The 19542-nt window shown below is 30.5% G+C and overlaps 1 protein-coding gene across 1 annotated transcript; it reads right to left on the reverse strand.

The window, feature by feature from the left end:
- Positions 1–9821: 9821 nt before the first annotated feature.
- Positions 9822–19328, reverse strand: LOC114714977 (disease resistance-like protein DSC1). The gene is made up of 4 exons (XM_028899771.1): positions 19324–19328; positions 13202–13438; positions 11480–12637; positions 9822–10107 (listed from the first exon to the last, which is right to left on the reverse strand). Exon 3 carries the CDS (start codon positions 12499–12501, stop codon positions 11614–11616), a length of 888 nt encoding a protein of 295 aa, XP_028755604.1. The 5' UTR covers positions 12502–12637; positions 13202–13438; positions 19324–19328; the 3' UTR covers positions 9822–10107; positions 11480–11613.
- Positions 19329–19542: the final 214 nt, after the last annotated feature.

Here is a 19542-nt window from a genome sequence, read left to right on the forward strand (position 1 = left end):
AACTATAGGGACCAAGAGATTAATTTTCCCTTTATAAATTTACTATGCTCCAATTAATTATGTTAGAACTAATTTTGCCCAGAAGGATGCACTCTTACCTTTATGATTTTTTTAAATTTCTACAGTACCTTTTTTCTTTCTTCTTGTTAAACTTTCTTAGGTTATTATATTTATGCCTTTTTTTGAGTGAATATATTTATGCTCTTTTGAATAACTTAATTAGCACCAAAATACAATTAGCAAAGTTGTTACCGCACCATTTGATTCGAAGGCTAACAATGGTGATTAAATAAAACCTTTGGTTACTAGCACAAATTAAACCAAAGAAGTGGAAATTGTTTGTCACATGCATATTTTCTTTTCTTTGCCTTGCTCTAATAAGTTTTTTTGCACCCCCACACGCATATTCGTGCCTTGTCTAATGAAATCTTGGTAGTAATAAATTGGAACACAAAAATTAAAGAACAAATACTACCTCTAATTTTTAATATAAAATCTCCTTAACCAATTTGAATAAATTAAGAAAAATAATTGAATTAGTTATTTGTCAAAAATATGTATTAGTCTTTCTAAAATATTGTCTTGAATTATTTGGATTGAAATTGTCCTTTGATCCAAATTCCCTTAACATATACAATTAATATTGTTAGTATAGATAAATAAGAGGAACGAAGTGAAATATGATCTTATATTTAAGACTAAATTCAACATTTTACATATTAATTTTTATATTAAGAATTAGAGGTAGTATTATGATTAACACTTCAAAATGTGATCTTTAATGTTGGCCCAGAAATTTTCGCTACTTAATTAATAAGGAAACCCCTTTACCTATTGCATGTAAAATCAAGTTACAGAATGAGTAATTTGTCCCTGTCCGAGAGATTAAAGCTGGGACACGGCGCTCCTGGCGCCATGACGCGTTTCATGTTTATTTTATTTGAGTCGGGGCGAAAAGAGAAAAGCCAAAGGAAAGTGTTGGGTTGGGGTCCGCTAAGGTGTGATTGTAAATGGTGAAAAGCCTCATTTTTTAAATTAAAATTTGGATTTAAGTTTTAATCACAAAATAATTCATATTTTTATTAAGTTATAGGCATTAAAATTTTAAATGAAAGGAAATCTAAGAAGGAAAATCTTATGATTTAAAATTTGAATGATAAAATCAAAATAAAAGAAAATTTAAGAGATAAAAAATTATACTAACCCATTAGAATTTTCTTATGAAATTTTCTATAATCCATTTGTATGGGAAGCAGAACTGGGAAGGAAAAAAAGAAGAGAGAAAAAGATTGAGAAAAAAAATGTTATCACCTCATCTATTTGAATTAAAAAAAACAAAGAGAAAAAAATGAGCAAATATTTAAATTAAACCATTTGCAGAATTAAACTGCAGAAAATAAAGCAATAAATAGTTCTCAGGATTTGCACCCCAATGCCGGAGGCTGCGAGAAGTTTCGTGGAATTATTTATTTATTTTTCTAACCGCGTGGGTTTGCTTTATTCTGAGCCTTGGAGTAAAGCAGCAAAGTTGGGACTGGGATGGGTCCACGCGGTTTTATTTTGAGTGAAGTATATTGAATTCATTTTAGTTAAATTCAATTATAAAATTCTTTTTTTATTTTAAAAGTCTGCGGTGCAATCTATAAGTTTTTATTCAAAATACAATCATTACCATAAATTTTTTTGGAGGTACAAAAGTATCTGTACACTTACCAAATTAAAGCAAAAATGACATAAATGGTACGTAATGTAACGACTGTCACTTTTTACGACAGGGTCCACACAATTATTATGAAAATACTAAAATACTCTTAATTTAATAAACCAAAAAGGACAAAGGTGAAAAAAATACTCATAAGTTTTTAGCCAAAACACATCAAATAACATATTTTTTTTCCACATCTGCAGATAGTAACTATGGTTGTGTAAATAAATTAATTCTTTCAAGTTTAACCAAAAAAAAATCTATTAGATTTTATTATACTATTATAAAAATAACAATTTTATGGTTCATATATGTATTCAGTCTTCTAAATTTACATTAAGTTTAAGTTTAGTCATTTAAATTTATAAAATGTATTTTAAATTTCCTTGATATTAACATCAACAGTCTCATTAAAAGACTAAATATAAACTTAAAAGGACTAAATATATTCTTTTTTAAATTTAAAATACTAAACTAAAAACTGATATAAACTTAAAAGGACAAGCGCTTATCTTGGTTAAAATCAATTCATAAACTTTGACTCAATACAATTTAATCCTTATTGTTTAAACTATTTAAAATTTTGGTGTCTACATTTTAAGAAAATAAAAATTACAAGAATTAAAATTATTTTCTCAAACTGAGAGACTAATGTTTTTAAATCTTATTCTTAAAGAAATCTAATACTACCTTCGATCTTAATTATAAGAGCTAGTTGATTAATTTGAGGAGATTAAGAAAAGAAGTTAAGTTAGTTATTTGACATAAATATGTGTTGTTTTTCTAAAATATCTTTGTTGATCAAGTGTATTGGCTAGAACTACCATTATTAGAAAGATTATCTTAAAAAAAAGTATAAATATTAAAGATAAAGTGGATTAGGTTTTTATATTTAGAACAAAAATAAAAGTAAAACGATATCTTAGATTAAGAACGGAGGTGATGAGTTAACTTTTTTTTGTGACAAAGAGAGGCCTCAAGTCCAAAAAAGCCACCGATCCCAGGCCTGTTTATTCTGAACCATGACCGCGTCGTCTCAAGTTCCCATACGAATTAACTATCATCCATCTGGTTGCAAGAGCTGCCCACTTCTTTTAATCCCTCCTCATGACCTGAGTTTTCAATCTGTCCAAAAACCTTTTAGCTTTGGCGAAATCCGTCGCTAAAGACTAAACACGGCTTATCACCTCAAAGTGAGAGTTTTTCCTAGAGGCAACAATTCGAGCATTCCTATGTTTCTGGAGACACAAGCAAATGACCTCAAATATAATACTCCAAGGTATGTTTTGGATCCTGAGATTTAGCTTCAACCAATTACTGTGTGGGGTAGACAAAAATTCATCTTTATTTATATTAACCAAAAAACCCTCTTCCAAACTTTCGGTGCAAATACCCTCTCTAGCCATGTGTATAGAGGATTCCAACCAGCCATAAATACTACACAGCCTATTCGCGCCCCATTTTTTATTCCTAATTTCATTAGTATAAAGCCTCTCTAGATTAACCGCAAAAACCCTCTTCCAAACTTCCCGTGCAAAAACACCCTTTCTAACACACATGTGTAGAGGATTCCAACTAGCCACAAATGCCACATAACCCATTCGCGCCCCCATGGATTTTATCAAGCACAGAAGGGCTAAGAAATCCTTTGAATTTTCTCCAATTCCAAGTCCCATCTCCTTATGCCACATCTGCCATAGATCATTCTAACATCTCATGTAACACCTCACACAAATAGTGATCAATCAAAATGGTATCCTTATCCATTCAAAGCTCAAGCCAAAAAGAAGTATCTTTACCACCTGCAATCTCCTTCCATGAATTCTCATTAAGCAACTCCCAAACCTCTACTAAGTTGCCCTATGAAAGAGACGCTATTACGTCCAAATCCTAGTCATCCCATAAAAAAGAAAGAAAGAGGAGTCGGCACCAAAAATTTTAAAAGGTTAATTTTGAAAACCTAAAAAACATGGTCTATGAAAACCCAATAGGGTTCGGGAGTCGATTGCTTGTAGAGAAGGTGTTAGGCACCCCACAATACCTGTTCAAGAGAACAGTTGCCTTAAGTCAACTATTCAAATTAATATGACCTTTTTAATTATATTTTAATTACCCTAAAAAAAGATAAAAACAAAAAAAAATTTTATTTATAAAAAAAAGAAAAGTAAGTTATTTATAAAGTTGGACTTGACCTAGGATAAAAAATCTAGGGCCTACGTACTCTCTAGAGGGATCAAAGTCCACATAGTTTGGAGGATAACAATACGTGTAACTTGGTTGGTATTTCTTATAAAATATTTATTCAATTAAAAAAGGTGTTTTTTGGTGGATTGGTATTTTTTTTAATATACGAAAACAAATTTTTTAATTTTTATTTAAAAAATATTTTTTGAAAGAAGTTTTAGATTATCCTTCATATGGAGGTTCCCATAATCTCACATGAGAGAATAATCATTCGAGTTTGTAAAGGTTCTAAAAACCTCATACGGCTCTAAAAAAAATTTTGAGATTACATGTACATATTTTGAAAGGATTTTTTATTCTATTATTTATTTATAAATATGGTACCAAAATTATTTCCTTTCTTTTTATTTCAAAAGGAAAATTTGCATAACCACATTAGTATTCCTGCGGAGACTTCCGTAGTCTCACATAGTTTACTAATGAATCTAGATACTTGCAGAGGTTTTGAAAACCTCACACGGTATAAATTTTAAAAAGAGAGAAGTGCTTTCGAAACCAAAAAGAAAGAACACTAAAAAATAAATCAACATGAAACTCAAGTTAAACATAATAGATAGGAATGAAAATTCATACTTGATACTTCACTTATCAATTGACTAAAAAAAGGAATACATTATATAATAAGTCAATAATAAAGAACTATATACACATATTAGTAAATAGACATGACCCAAAAATAGAATAAATAAAATAAAATGAAAATAAAAAAAGAAGAAAGTAGATATCAAAGTGAGTATGTATGGAAGATAAATAGATAACATCATATTTCGAACAAATCAAAGAGAGGGGAGTAGTGAGAATTAACTAAAATCATGTTGGATTCAACCCTCTAGCCATCACTGCTCAAGCTTACAAACGTGATAACAATCACAAGAGTATATGTTTTCCTTGAGTAGAAGAAAGAAGAAGATGAACAAAGGACTTTTTTCTAATTAGGCCTCTTCTTTCTTTTCCCAACCCACTTCATTACCATGAAATAAGATGACAGAAAAGCTCTTTACCTTGCCTCCTTTTTCACCAGGAAATTCTAAATGTCTTTCTCTAACCTCTACTCTCTTATTTATAAGCTCCACCTAGGGTTTTCCAATTTTCTTCTAGTTTTTGTTTTTAAATTTCCCTCAATTATGACTCATAATGTAACTTCCTATTTAAGCACCAAATCATAATCAAATTGTGATTTTTTATTTTAATTTTTTTAAATTGTTTTCTACTATTATGACTCCAAAATATGTTTCTAAATTAAGGAACCAATCAACTTAAGCGAGGGATTTTTATTTTTATTTTCTGATTTTTCTCTGTAATGTGTTAACCTCACATTTCCTAAATTAGAGACCAATCAGCATTTAATTTCATCTTTTGCTTTATTACTATTTATTGTGAGAAAAATATTCTTGTTTGATTTTTCTTTTTTGGGCAGATTTTCAAATTTGGTCTTCAAAACTGCATAACAATAGGCATCTACTAAGTCTTGTGCAAATAGGCACTCTTAAATGTGTGAACGTTCAGTTCTTTTGGCCTACTCAAAGGCCAATAACGGCTAACACCTCTCCAAAGCTCTGTAGCAACAGTAATGGTATGATATGACATGCATGTAGTGTCCCAGATAGTATAGTGTATGATTGAGCAAAATCTCGCAGTATGGTAATGATGATATTGATGATAAAATCCGAATGAGAATGATGATAATGACGATGGCCATGAAATGCTGAAGAAGGTGTCATGAATGATGATGATGATAATGATAATGAAGTCCTAATGTGGATGTTGTGAATGAGATGATGGTGGTAATTATAAGGATGATGATGAAAACAACAAAGAATAACCCAATTGGCGATGTCGCCCTTTTTTTAAACTTACTCTTAGCTAGAACCCCCTCACTCGCTGGGTCAAATAAAATGTCTCACATAGATGCCATAATCCTGAATCTTTGGGTTTGAGTCATTTTAACTTTTATTAGTTTGTCAAATCTTAAGAATTGAAGCTCTAATTGTAACCGTTAATAGTCTAAAATTATCCAAGTTGAGTAGGGGTAACGAGCATCATGCATATTAATGCATTTACTTATCTTATCGACGCGAAAATTTTTTTATTAAAAAGCTACTGAGAAATCATTTTGAGGCAATGTATGACATAATCGCAAATGGAGGCCACTTTTTTTAAAAAAAAATTCAAATTTATCCCAATATGTGAAGTGGCTTGCAATGCATATTAAAAAGGATAATCACATTATTGTTATATTAAACAGCACATATATATTTGAGCCGTTAGAAATTAATTTGCAAACATGATAAATATATATAATATTTTAATAAAAGAATAAAGATATGCAGATCAAATTTATATCAAATTTTAATAACTTAAATTTATTTATGTACATTATTTGTATAGTTGATATTAAAATAATATTTTGATAGGATGTTAAATCTCAACCGTTTAATATCAAAGTAATGAAGATTGATATATTAAATCTCAATCATTTGGAAAGTTAGATGGAAATATTTCTTGTGAGATTTTTAATGTTAGCCCCGAGATTTTCGCTCCTTAATTGATGAGTAAATCGCTTTTCCCATTAAATGTAAAATTAGGTATTCAAAAAAGTGATAGACTAGTGTCCCCAAAGTGAAAGGACACGGTCGTGAAGTCATTCCGCGTTTTATTTTTGTTTTTATTTGAGGGGGGACCAAAAGAGAAAAATGAAAAGAAAGTGTTGGTGTCCCTGGACCTCGAGGATCAGTTAGTGCGTGGGTACTGAGTTGATGAATTGACCGTCCGACCCTCATTTCAGTGAGGAGCGAGTCATTGGAGCTTCGTTCACGTCAGGGTTCGAAATTCTTAGGTGCACCCAGTGCACCACGTCATCTGTGCTCCAACAAATGAAAACATGACATCTTAGACCATCTTGATCTTATGGGTCACTTTTTATTTCAATTTTAATTATTTAAAAAATAATAAAAAATTCATAGGGTTTGGTAATCTCCATCGCGACCTCCTCCCTGTTCTCTCTTCCTCCCCTTGTCATCACTGGTCTCATCTTCTTCATTCTATTTGATTATGATTGAAGGAGTATCCATAGGGGTATTTCAGAGAAAATTGATAAATATAAGAAATGGGTCTTATATTTAAGAATAAAACTAACTCAATAATTAGGTCCTATATTTAGGACCGGAAGAGTACCTCGTAGATAGTGTTTAGTTTTTTACTCGATTTTTTAATCCATTTGGATGGTAAGAATGAAAAAGCGAAAATGACAAGTAAAGAGGTGTAAATATATGAGATTGTAATTTGAAAATCTCAGCTCCTCACCAGAGACTCACCAGCATCCCCCCGCTGGCCGCGACTAAGGAGACGGTTATCGGAATCTCATTTTGTATTAATAAGAGTTAATAGTGTTAATATTAAAGTATTAATATTATTTTATGAAATTAAAGAACTAAAATAAGATTTGATGAGAATTTAAAATTGCCAAATTTATACTTGGGAAAATTGGTTACAAAGAATCCTAAATATATAACATTTTAGTTTAAGTACCTAACACTTGAAAATAACAGAAAAAGAAGTGAGGCTTGAATTGATATTTTGAAAATTTTGTGAGATTACCCATATGCTTTTCTGTGACATAAATGATATTAATAGAATTAAAAATTACAAGTGCTCAACTGATAATAATAAGCATTAAATTGGAAATTACGAGTTCTATTATTTTTTTTGTCCTGCATTATTTTGGTTAGTTAATCAACAAAGTTTTGAACTAGAAATGATAAGTGTTTAATTGGTAATGACAAGTATTAAACTAGAAATAACAAGTTTCATAATTTTTCTTATGTCATGGAAAGGCATATAGGTAATTTCAATATATTTTCAAAATGCCCGTTTAGACCTCACTTCTTTCCTATCATTTTAAAGTATATATTAGGTGCCTGAATTGAGATTTTACATTATTGGAAGTTCTTTATAAAGGATTTTTTTCTTCTTTATACTTTAGCCTTTTAAAAGTAAAAATTATAAGACCCTAAGAGAGTGGAATAATTTTGTGTTTTCAAAAACAAAAAAAAATATTTTTGATAATTTATTTTAGTTGATTGTTTTAAAAAAACAAAAAAAAGTAACATATTTCTAAAAACTAAAAAAGCAAAACAAAAATTTTTTTTTCATGTTTTCCTTTTTTTATTTTTTTTTTGAAAAATTGAAGAAATACTATTCTTTTTTCACATACTACGCACTACATATTACTACCTCCGGTCCTAATTATAAGAGCTAGTTGACTAATTTAAGGAGATTAAGAAAATAAATTAAGTTAGTTATTTGTAATAAATAAGTGTTGTCTTTCCTAAAATATCCTTGTTAATCAAGTTTATTGGTTAGAACTTTCATTATTAGAGGGACTATCTTGAGAAAAAAACATAAATATAGGAGATAAATTGGGTTCTTATAATTAGGACCAAAATAAAAATTAAACGGGGTTTTATATTAAGGATTGGAGGTAGTACTACCAAAGACAATTACCACCTGCTAAGTATGATTTTTTTTATGTTTTTTATAAATTTGATTTTTCAAAATTGCTATCCAAACAATTTTTTTGTTTGTTTCCAAAACTTGTTCTAGGAAACAATTTTATAAAATTGTTTTGAGAACCAAAAAAAGGCAGAACAAAACAAACAGGCCCTATGTTTTTAAATCTTGAAGACCCAATCTTTGCATGATATTTCTTAAGCAAAACAATAGGTTAATGTTTTGTAAAGCAAGACAGTGTTTGTTTACCGTCATTTGGTTATTTGATTTTACTTATGTTATTTGTTTTCTTTCTTTGTGCTTGTAGATTGTATTGCAGGTTTGAGTCTTTGTTTTGTTTGTGGCCTTGGCTATTAGTGTTCGTATTTTTGAAAAAAAAATTGATAAAGTTGACTTGTTTTAGCAAGAGAAAAAAAAAAAAGGAAAAAAAATAGTAAGTATTTCTTATATATTATAGAATATAAAGGAGCGCTTTGTGTAATATAATTTTTAATTTTAATAAAAAAATTTTCCGAAGGTTTTATACATTTTTAAAATAATTATTCCTTTCACATGTTGATAAAAGCATTTAAACACATGTTCATTAAAAAAAATTAACATAAAAGTTTAATTTTAATTCTTTATCATATTTAATACCTACTTCTTTAACGATATTTTAGACAAACGCATTTCTCAAAACAGTTATAAAAAAATATAACATATTTATTTTGTTGTTGTCTCAAACTTACTCAATTTTTTAATTAAACTTTAAAAACTAGAAGAGCTAGATAACTAATTGGCAAATATTAAAAAATTAATTCAATTAGTTATTTGCGATAAATAAATATTATCTTTATAAAATATCCTTATTAATGAAGTGCATTTAAATAACTCTTTGATAGTATAGCAGCTCGTTAATATATGTAATCATCATATTACTTGATTGAAAAAATAGATAAATATTAAAAACAAAATGGACTAGAATCTTATATTTAAAATCAAATTAAATCTTCAACTAAATAAAGTATTTTTATTTAGGAAAAATCATTTTGTAAGTATATATAATTTTTCTCAAATTTTCATTTGGTACCTTTGTACTTTTCTCTTCTAATTAAATACATTAATTTTGTTCTGGGAGCATAGCCAATTTATGATATTTTGTTTGCTGTTATAAAAACTTGTATTCCTGGAGTATTTTTTTACTTTTAAAACCTGTATTCAAGGAGTATATCTTGCTGGTATAAAAACTTCTTTTCATCTACCATAATTTTATTGTTGTTAGGATATTCACATTTGGGTTGCTGATTTCCCATCACTTGAAGCAATATATGTCAATGCAAACAATACTTGAGGTAATGATTGAAAAGAAATATAAAAAGAGACATTGTGGAAAAACCTATAACCTTTTATCCATTTCAAAACTACTATTTACAAAGATTGCATTACATATACATAATTCAGCTCTCAAATATTAAATGATACAATACTCACAAATTACATATCTTTTGCTCCATACAAGAAACTAAAATAAACATTGGACAGTTTTTTGGGCTATTTCTTCTGGATGCACCAACACTGCACACCTTGTTAGACACTTCTTCTGAAGCGTAGGAGTGCAGCTGGCAGAAGATGGCAATTTGTTTGTTTCACTGGATAGAGACCATCTACATCTGCAAATTAATTTCATCCTTGTCAACATACTTCTCTTTTTACAGGTTAGAGCAATTAATAGTAAACTTGAAAGCACATCTATAACAGCAACAATGTATAGCAATGTATATGTTAAACTGTGCAGTTTTTAGCAATGTCCAGGTGTCACCATTTTATAGCAGTGTTTGTTGTTAAACTTTAAGCAATGAAAATCCTTGGTTATGATTCTGATTTGACAAATCTGAGTCTACGTCCCTTGTCTAGTCCAAAACTGATTCTGAGGGACTTGCAACTCAAAAACATTAGGTTTAAAAACAAATTTTGTCAACTCATCACCGCTACACAACTTTTTTTTTTTTTCCACATACAAAACAAATATAATGACAAGAAAATAATACATCACCGGAGAACAAGGAGAAATATTAGCAAATAGGAATAAATCTTTTCCATCAAGCCATATTCTAATAAACTCGATGTCAATGTTTTATCAGCACAAAATTCTCCTTGTTTGCCCTCGGAGTTTCAACCTAGATGCTTGATAACCTTAGTTTCCTATTCCCAGTCAAGAAACAATTTTTTATGCCTCCTCCACTATCAACAAACCAAGTTCATAGCAATCACTTATCCATCCTAAGTTTGTTAATGTTGAGTTACGCTAGAGTTTGGAAACCCATATATTATAAAATGAAAGCTCAATGCCACAAATAAGCGTGAATGGATTGCATCACATGTTAACTTTATTGGTTTATTTTTCTGTTGCGAGATTTAGATGTCAAAGGATCAGAAGACAGAGGAAACGCCTATCAGCTTTGCAATCAATCTTTTTCCGAACGACAAAACTAACTATACCTCCTCCGTAAGGAGCATCTATAATAAGAACTACCATCTCCAATTTCAGTAATAAGCAGTGTTATTAATAAAACAAGACAAACAGAAGTCTGCAGGATCACGGTTGGACAGGTCAACTCACTGATTAAACATTACTTTTAGGTCCCATTTGTAGGAAGCATTGAGAATGAGAGGTGAGGATTATAATTGGGGTTGAAAAATATGTTAAAAGAGTATATAGAATAAAAGCTTGCTTGTTACGTGGGATTGGACATCCATATATAAGTAGGATTAAGGAATACCATCTCCCCCTATAGTATTGCCCAGTCCCACATATAAGGGATTGCCCCATTTAACAAGTGATCACTCTTTTAACACATTTTTTCAATCACAATCCTAAGCCTCACCCCTCGTTTTCAATGCCTTGTACCAAACGGAACCTAGATTCTTTCTAAAAGCTATGCATAAAACAAGTAAATCAGCACAGACCTCCTAATGAAGGTAATGGTCAGTAGCATTATAATCAGTAGGAATAGAGACTGTATGGGCAGAAATCTGCTATACCTGAGAGCTTTAATGGTATGATCAGCTTTCAAAGCTTTCAGAGGTCCCAGTATTCTGTTCCAAACAACATTGCTGGGCCTGCATAACGCGCCAGATCATACCGTACCACAAAGTCCATCCAGCACTGAGATTGTTCAGTATTTTTTGTTCCATTCTTGGCAAACAATTTCCCAACCCATTTCTTGAATCAAGTGAGGCATCCGTATTATATTGTCGTTTGAAACGAATATAAGAGCTTTATCTAGAAGTTCTTTTATTCCAATAGTACCAAAAATGCCATTGGCATCATTTAGGCTCATGATTTGATCTTTACGTTTTCGTCCAAGAAAGTAAGTGAGACCAAGAAATATCTGCCTTTGTACAACCTCTAATCCATCATAACTCATTTTCAACACATCTCGAATTCGAGGAGGGGCATGCTTCTCAAGTTTTCTCAATGTATTTTCCCATGCTTCTATGTCTCTGGAACAAAGACACAAACCCAGAACTTTCAAAGCTAGAGGAAGGCCCTTGGCATAAGCAACTAGTCTTTTTGAAAGTTCTTCATATCCCCTTTCAGGATGGCTCTTTTTGAAGGCATTTAAGCTGAAAAGCTTGAGGGATTCTTCAAAGTCCAATTCCTTGACCTCATACATCTCATGAAGTAGTCCTCCTGCAGCAGCTAGCTCTTGCTTCTTTTTGCTTGTTACAATGACTTTACTATCAGGTCCCCAACAAATTCCCTCTGTAACCAGATGCTTTATTTGTTCTCGAGTACTCACATCATCAAGCACCACAAAAACTCTTCTTTTACTAATAGGCATCTCTTGAACAGGAATGGATTTATCCTCCTGCAGTTTAGAAATAAGTTTGTCACTTAAATATTCCAGCCCATGCTCTTCCGATTCTTCTCTGACATTGTGTAAAAAGCAACGGCCTTCAAAGTGGGAAGAGAATTCGTCATATACAACTTGTGCAATGGCTGTTTTACCCATGCCACTCCTACCATAAATTCCAAGGATTTGAACTTCTTTTGATTCCATTTCCAAAAATGATCTAATACGCGCAACATGTTGATCAATTCCAACAAGGCCTTGTGATTCACTAGGACAAGGATGGATAACATTCAATCTTAACAAAACATCTTCGACAATTTTATCAATGAGCTTAGCGTCATCGCTACATCAAAGAAGGGGTAAGAAACGTATTAGAACAAGAAGATGGAATAAACTGACGGGCCAACAAGTGTTATAATTATATGCTTAATACGATTCAGTGGCTCCTAGCCCAAACCATATGGGGACTTAATAGTTAATAATTGAGGTAAAAATTCTCATCAATAAAATGATGCCACATTTTTAATCTCCATTCACGATATCACTGCAATCAGCATCGTTGCATTAGATCTTGATGCAACCTCCAGCAAAATTTTAACCCTTCAATAATTAGAACAGAACCACTCAAGGTTAATGTAATATCTACCTGTTCATGGAATGGAACTTTTAGGATTCCGTAGGAAATTGTTGCTATATCATTAAAAAAATAACCAGCAAAATATTCTGACCCAAAACATGCTTAGTTCCTCCGAAACAGAGACAAATGTTTTTTCAAGGTCCAAATTAGGTAGCCTCCAATACACACATGGATATATCAACTGTTAGAAATTAATGTTTAACAAACAATGCAGTTTTTCCTGGCAAAAACAAAAAAAAGGAACAATGTAGTTTTTGAAGGCTGACTTACTCGAATTTGTATGAAACATAGCCAAATATGTCAGCAGCATTCTTCAAGGCTGATCTCCAATTTCGCACCTTCAAGTCGTTTCCTTGAAACCTCGATTCATGTTTAGCAAATGCATTTTCATAAGTGCCTTTCTGATTTCGTACATGTGAGGGCCTTATCTTGGAGAAAACAGGTAAAACAATCTGTTTGTTCACATTCTTGCAGTCGATTATTTTTTCGAGCTCATCCAAGCACCATCTTGAAGAGGCATAGCGTTGTGAGAATACGACGATTGAAATACGCGATTCTTGAATTGCTGTCAGAAGCGAAGATGATATTTGTTCTCCTCCTTTATGTCCTTATCTACATAGGATTTATGTCCACCCGCTCTAGATTCCTTAGCAGATGGCACACAAAATTGCGTCTAGTATCCTTGCCTCTGAAATTGATGAAAACGTCGTGTTTTATTCGAGAATCACGGAAAGAAGAAGGAGAAAAATCACAAACCATAGTTAGAGGGGAAGAAATTCAAAACTGGAACGAGTGGTTCCTTATACAGATGGTACTCGCGGAAGTAACAGAAGAAAAGTAATAAATTGTTCCCAATATTTGAACCACCCCCCCCCCCCAACTCCCATTGCGAAAGGCTCTGCATTATAACTGCGTTGGAAGGAGGGATCAGGCGCAAGCCCTTATGGGGTTCAAATAATAATAAACTAAAAATTAAGGGTTTCAACTTGTAAAATACTCTTTATCTTTTAGAGGGAATAATTTTATTCAGGTTTTTTAAAAGGGAAAGATGCATGATATATATGTAATAATTCCTTTACTAGGGAGTTTTTCTCTCCACAATCCTTCTCTCTTCCCATTCTCTCGTTTTTTAAAAGGGAAGCCATAATGCTTTTTTTTCCTTTTCATTTTATCTGAGTGCGGATCAAAAGAAAGAAAAAGGAGAAATTCCAAAACAAGGTTCTTGGAATATAGAAAATTTCAGATTGGGTTTTGGAATTTCGAAAATGACAGAAATGGTCAGTGACTCAATTTGTCATTTGTAAAATCAAGAGGAATTGATAATTTTACCCTCATTTGTATTCATTCACTACAATGATTTAAGGAATCACTATAAAAGTTTAGGCGTTATCTAGATTCGTGTAGCAATAACTACTCATTTTTCATCATCAGGTGTCTGTTATTAACTACAACTAATTTTGTAATTACTAAAATAATATAAGCATTACCTAGATTCATGTAGAGAATAACTACTCACTTTTTCATAGTCAGGTACCTTATTATTAATTACAACTAATCTTGTAATCACTAGAACAGTGTAAGCGTTACCTAGATTTGTTCAGAGAATAACTACTCACTTTTACTTAGTCAGGAGTAAAATTGTCAATTTGTCTTAATTTTACAAATGACAGATTGAGTCACTGGCCCTTTCTGTCATTTTCAAAATTTCAGGACCCAATATAAAATTTTTTATATTTTAAGGACCTTTTTAAAATTTTTCCCAAGAAAAAGTGTTGGGCGGCTTGTTAAGTTGTTAGTGTAATGAGTACTCTCAATTTTTTAAATTAAATTGGTCGTCAATTTTTTTCTAGAAGGTAGACCATTGCGAAGACTTGAGTGAGAGAGTTCAAAAGAGAAATCTCGAGTGATCATGCCGCGCACCACGTAAGCAGCCCATGGGGAGCCGGTGACAAAACAGTGTTACGATAAAACCAAATCATAGTTTAAAGAATAGGTTTTAGGAAGAATAAATTTTGTAAAGAATAGATTTTGTAAAAAAGTGATTCTGAAACGTGAGAGTGTTTGGATAGTTATTATCAGAAACACTTTTTATATATACAAATTACTAAAAGAGACATAAGTTAATATGATATTACTAAAAGATAGATTTTATGATATATTTTAATTTGAAGGAATAAAATAGTTAATAATATATTTTTTATCAACATAATTAATAATGTATAAGATAATATAATTAATAAATAATTAATATGTGTATATGTATTTATAAGATATAAGATTAATATGTTTATAAAAAACTAATTTAGAAATGTTAAAGTCATATTATTATTCAGATCTATTCTGACAGGCACAATCATACTCTCCAATTTGAATAAGAAGTAGAATAGATTTACTTTTTCTGAAACCATGTTAAAATTTCAAAACTATAGTTTTGGCCCAAATCATAGTTTCAGCTTATGACATTAAAATTGATGCTATTTGGGTGTCCACCCAAATCATAGTTTCAGAAGTGACCCAAATAAGCCCAAGAAGTGCGTGTCTGGTGACCCGAAGGGAGTAGGGTACTTTTGGGAATTGGTAAGCGTGAAAAATGACTTGGGAGTTGGGACCCTTTGTTGGAAAGAATTAGTTTTTTTCTTTGGGCCAGAAGAAAGAGTGGGTCAGAATGAAAAATCTCATAGTGACAAGCACTAAAATAAAAAATGGGTTGATAAAAAATGTTATGTTTGGTTAGGTAAACACTGTTTAGAAAATTATGTAAATTTATCATGTTACTCTTAATAAAAGAATATAATATTATAAAATAAAAATATCTTTTTAGCTTTGTAGAATAATAATATTAGTAAAAAAATCAATAAGTCAAAAAAATAAATGAAAAACATATTATAATTTAAATAAATACAAATATTCAATATAAATATAAAAATAACTATAAATATTAAATGATTAAAAAATAATCAAATAAAAAATTAAATAAAATATTAGGTTAATATAATATTTGGTCTTTCAAGCTTACCTTCATTTTGGTTTTGACCCCTCAAATTTTAAACCATAATTTTTAGTCCCCGAAGGGGCAAAATGGTCCAAATTTTTATTAGATTATAGAGACCAATATTATAAGTGAAAAGAAAATTGAGGGGTCAAAACCTATAGTTTAAAATTTGAGAGACCAAAACCAAATTAAAAATAAATTTCAAGGACAAAAATTTGTATTACCCCTAAAATATAACAAAGAAGTTGGCACAAGGAATAAAATTAAATTTACAAGACGAACAAGGGAGGAAGTATAAACAAACAGTTTATAAATTTAAATGGAGTCAATTAAAATGTGAAACTTTAGATGACATATATTTGTTAATTTGAATTTAAACGGGCCAAATGATTTATCATTGGAAAATTCTTTACATTTGAATTTTAATGCAACAAGCCCCATTTAAAAGTTCGTTGTATTTTGAAATTTACTTTCAAGAAAATTTGAGGCAGGAAATTTAAATTTTCTTATATCAAATTTGAATCTACTCAAGAACATTTGAATTTGATGTAGCAAATTCAACTTCTTTTACATTAAATTCGAATGTACTCAGTTTTTCTTACAACTTAAAGTTTAACTATGGGTTTACGAATATAAATTAGAATTTGTTTTTATACAATACATTCTAAATTTTAGTGCAAAATTTAAATTTATTACGTCTCTGCTACACTCTGTTTTTGACGTGTTGAATAGAGTAATTTTTTATTAGATATAACTTTCTCAATTTAAATTGGACAAATGATGACCTATCTTTGAAAAGCTCTGAGTCTAATTTTTAATGCAACAAGGCTCATTCAAAAACACTTTGTACTTTTAAAGTTATGATCAAGACTATAAGCAAAGGTCAAAAACCTTTTTTCTCACAAGATTTGAGCCAGATTTGAAAATCATATCTATTGTATATGAAAACATTTTTATTGAGGTAGATGTTGTTGAAAACCCTATTGATTCTATATTTATACATGACAAATTTCATATCAAAAATATTTACATATAGGACATGAATGTTAGGCAAGTTCTAAATTCGATAAATGAGCTAAAAGGCTAGTGGGTCAAGCTTAGATGATATTTTTTTTTTGAGCTTTTAATGAATGAGACGTTTTGTTTGTCAAGAAGAGTGATGAGAGGTGATGAACATGAAGATAAAGAAAGAAAAGGAGATGGAAAGAAAGAAAGATGAGGAAGGAGGAAGAAGCAGTAGGTAACATATGTTTTGAGGAGTGGATGTATCTTTGGTAGTTGCCTACCTGCGCTCTGGAAAATGGGCTCCCACCGAAAAAGGTGGGAATTGATTTTCCTTTATAGAAGTAAAAATTGCCCCCGTCTGAAAATTGCTTCCCTGATGATCATCCAACTAAACGCACTAAGCCTCCAGAAAATTTTGATTTTCCTTGTCTAGAGCCAGATTTCTAGCATACCATCTACAAAGGAGCCTTAAAATTACCATTAATCCACTGAAGGCTTTTCCTACGTCACCACTCTTATCTCCTATTTGGATGGAGAAAACATCAGGAAGAAAAAAAAATGAATTTTCTCTTATTTGGATAGCAGAGAAAATGTGAAGAAAAAAATGTGGAAGAAAATAAGTTGGGCCCTATGTCTTTTTTTTCCTCCAAATTTTCTCTCCATATATAAACAGATTTAGGGAGGAAAACAAGATTTCTATGACTTCCTATCCTCTCATGCCTTTTTGAGTTCTTCCTCTCCATATTTATTTTTTTATTATATTTAAAAAAAATTATTCACTTTTTATTTACTTATCTTAAAACAATATTTTTATTAAATAATTTTCTTTTAAAATATAACAATATCAAAAGATATATAAACCAAATAACTTGATTTTAAATCATTTGATGATACTAATGTTGGTATAATTTTCTTATTGCAATATTTAATTTGATTTAATTTTAAATATGATATATTTTGACAAGGATATTTTAGTCATTTAAATAATTACTCATTTTTTTTTTTTTAATTTTCTCTCATCTATCCAAGCAAGAAGGATGATAACTTTTTTTTTTTCCAAATTTTTCTTTCTTTCTATTTTCTTTCCTCGCATATTTTGCCCTGAAGTTTTTTGTTTATATACTAAAGAGTTACCTAGAAGGTTTTGTTTAAAATTAGGAAGACTATAGAGACGGAAGAATTATAAATCCCACCTATATATCCTATGGGACTTGTTGCGCTTCCATATGTATATTCTTTTCCTTAATTTTTGGGGAGGGGGGGGGACCCTTTCTTATTCAGTGATTTATGATGATTTTTTTATGACTTGCAAATCCAATGGTATTTTTTGATAAAAGTAACCATTTAAAATGTATCTTTATTACTTTTCAAATTAACTTTTCGAGAAAATTACTCATAAATTTTATTATTTTATGCACACTTTTTTAAAATAAATAATTCTTATAAAAAGTAAAAAAATTTTAAAAAAAGAGAAAATCGAAAAAAAAAAACAGAGAAGATGAGATTGAGAGACGACATAAGTGAGACGCCTAGACATAGTGGGTCCCACAAAAAAATAAGGGCAACGGATATTTACGAGGACAGTATTTTCGTCCTGTTTAGTGAAGTTCTTGCGTATTTTCACACCAAAAATATGTTTATGTGCATGGTGTTCTTTTTAAAAAAGATAAATGGTATTTTTTCATATTCATCCTTTTTCTTTTATAAATTTTCCTTGAAGTCTGGATTTGTTGTTGCCTTCCCTTTTATTTGTCATATCGGCTTTTCTATATAAATGTATCTGTTGATTACAAATCTTTCCCTTTTCTTCTTTCTCAATATCTGCTGATAGGCTTTTCATCACTCATGTCACCAAATGTTGTATGGTCGATCCTACATTCACATTTTGTTGCTTTCATTTCTCTCATATGTACTTTCTTTTTTCTCAACAACATAAGCCACCAGCCAGGATATATCTCCTTTGTGGGATTTCTCTCTTTCATGTTCAGTTCAGGTTTTGATTTTATCACCAAGTTCCTGATCTTTTAGGTTGATACTAGTGTTAGCATGCTGCCAAATATTGTAGACTCCGCAAGTACATCAGTCGTAAAAATAAATATTGACAAATCAAAGTTCGATCCCATAAAAAACTTAACTGACCAGCGACTAGGCAATACAAAATCCTCTTTTCGTTTCAGTAAATCAAAATTGAATTCGAATTGAGTGAAAAGAAATTAAAACAAGACAAAACAAAACTTTATCAAATTAATTAAAACAAATATTAAAAAATACAACCTAGAATCACCAATCATTTGCTCGCTTCTTAAACTGTTTCCACTTAATTGATTAGCTTTAATGTTATTTTTGTTAATTTAAAATATAATTAGTTATAAGTGTCCGTGTGTCCACTTATAACCCTCTTAAAGTAGTAATATTATCTCTAACACAATTACCTAAGATACTAAATAATTTGGTTTTACTCATAAACAATTCTACGGGACAATTAGATATATTTCTATCCTAGTCACAAATTAGATCACAATTCAATACCATATTACTTAAATCTAAAAGCTTAATTAAAAATCCCTTTTGTTAAGAAAAATCTCAAATTCACAGTTAATGGCCAGTCATCAAA

The sequence above is a fragment of the Neltuma alba genome, unplaced genomic scaffold, assembly GCF_004799145.2.
Source record: "Neltuma alba isolate B1F8T4 unplaced genomic scaffold, ASM479914v2 tig00011559_pilon, whole genome shotgun sequence".
NCBI lineage: Eukaryota > Viridiplantae > Streptophyta > Magnoliopsida > Fabales > Fabaceae > Neltuma > Neltuma alba.

Bases quoted from the DNA above. Each gene is read 5' to 3' on its own strand.
- LOC114714977 (XM_028899771.1), bottom strand. From the start codon at position 12,501: ATGGAATCAAAAGAAGTTCAAATCCTTGGAATTTATGGTAGGAGTGGC.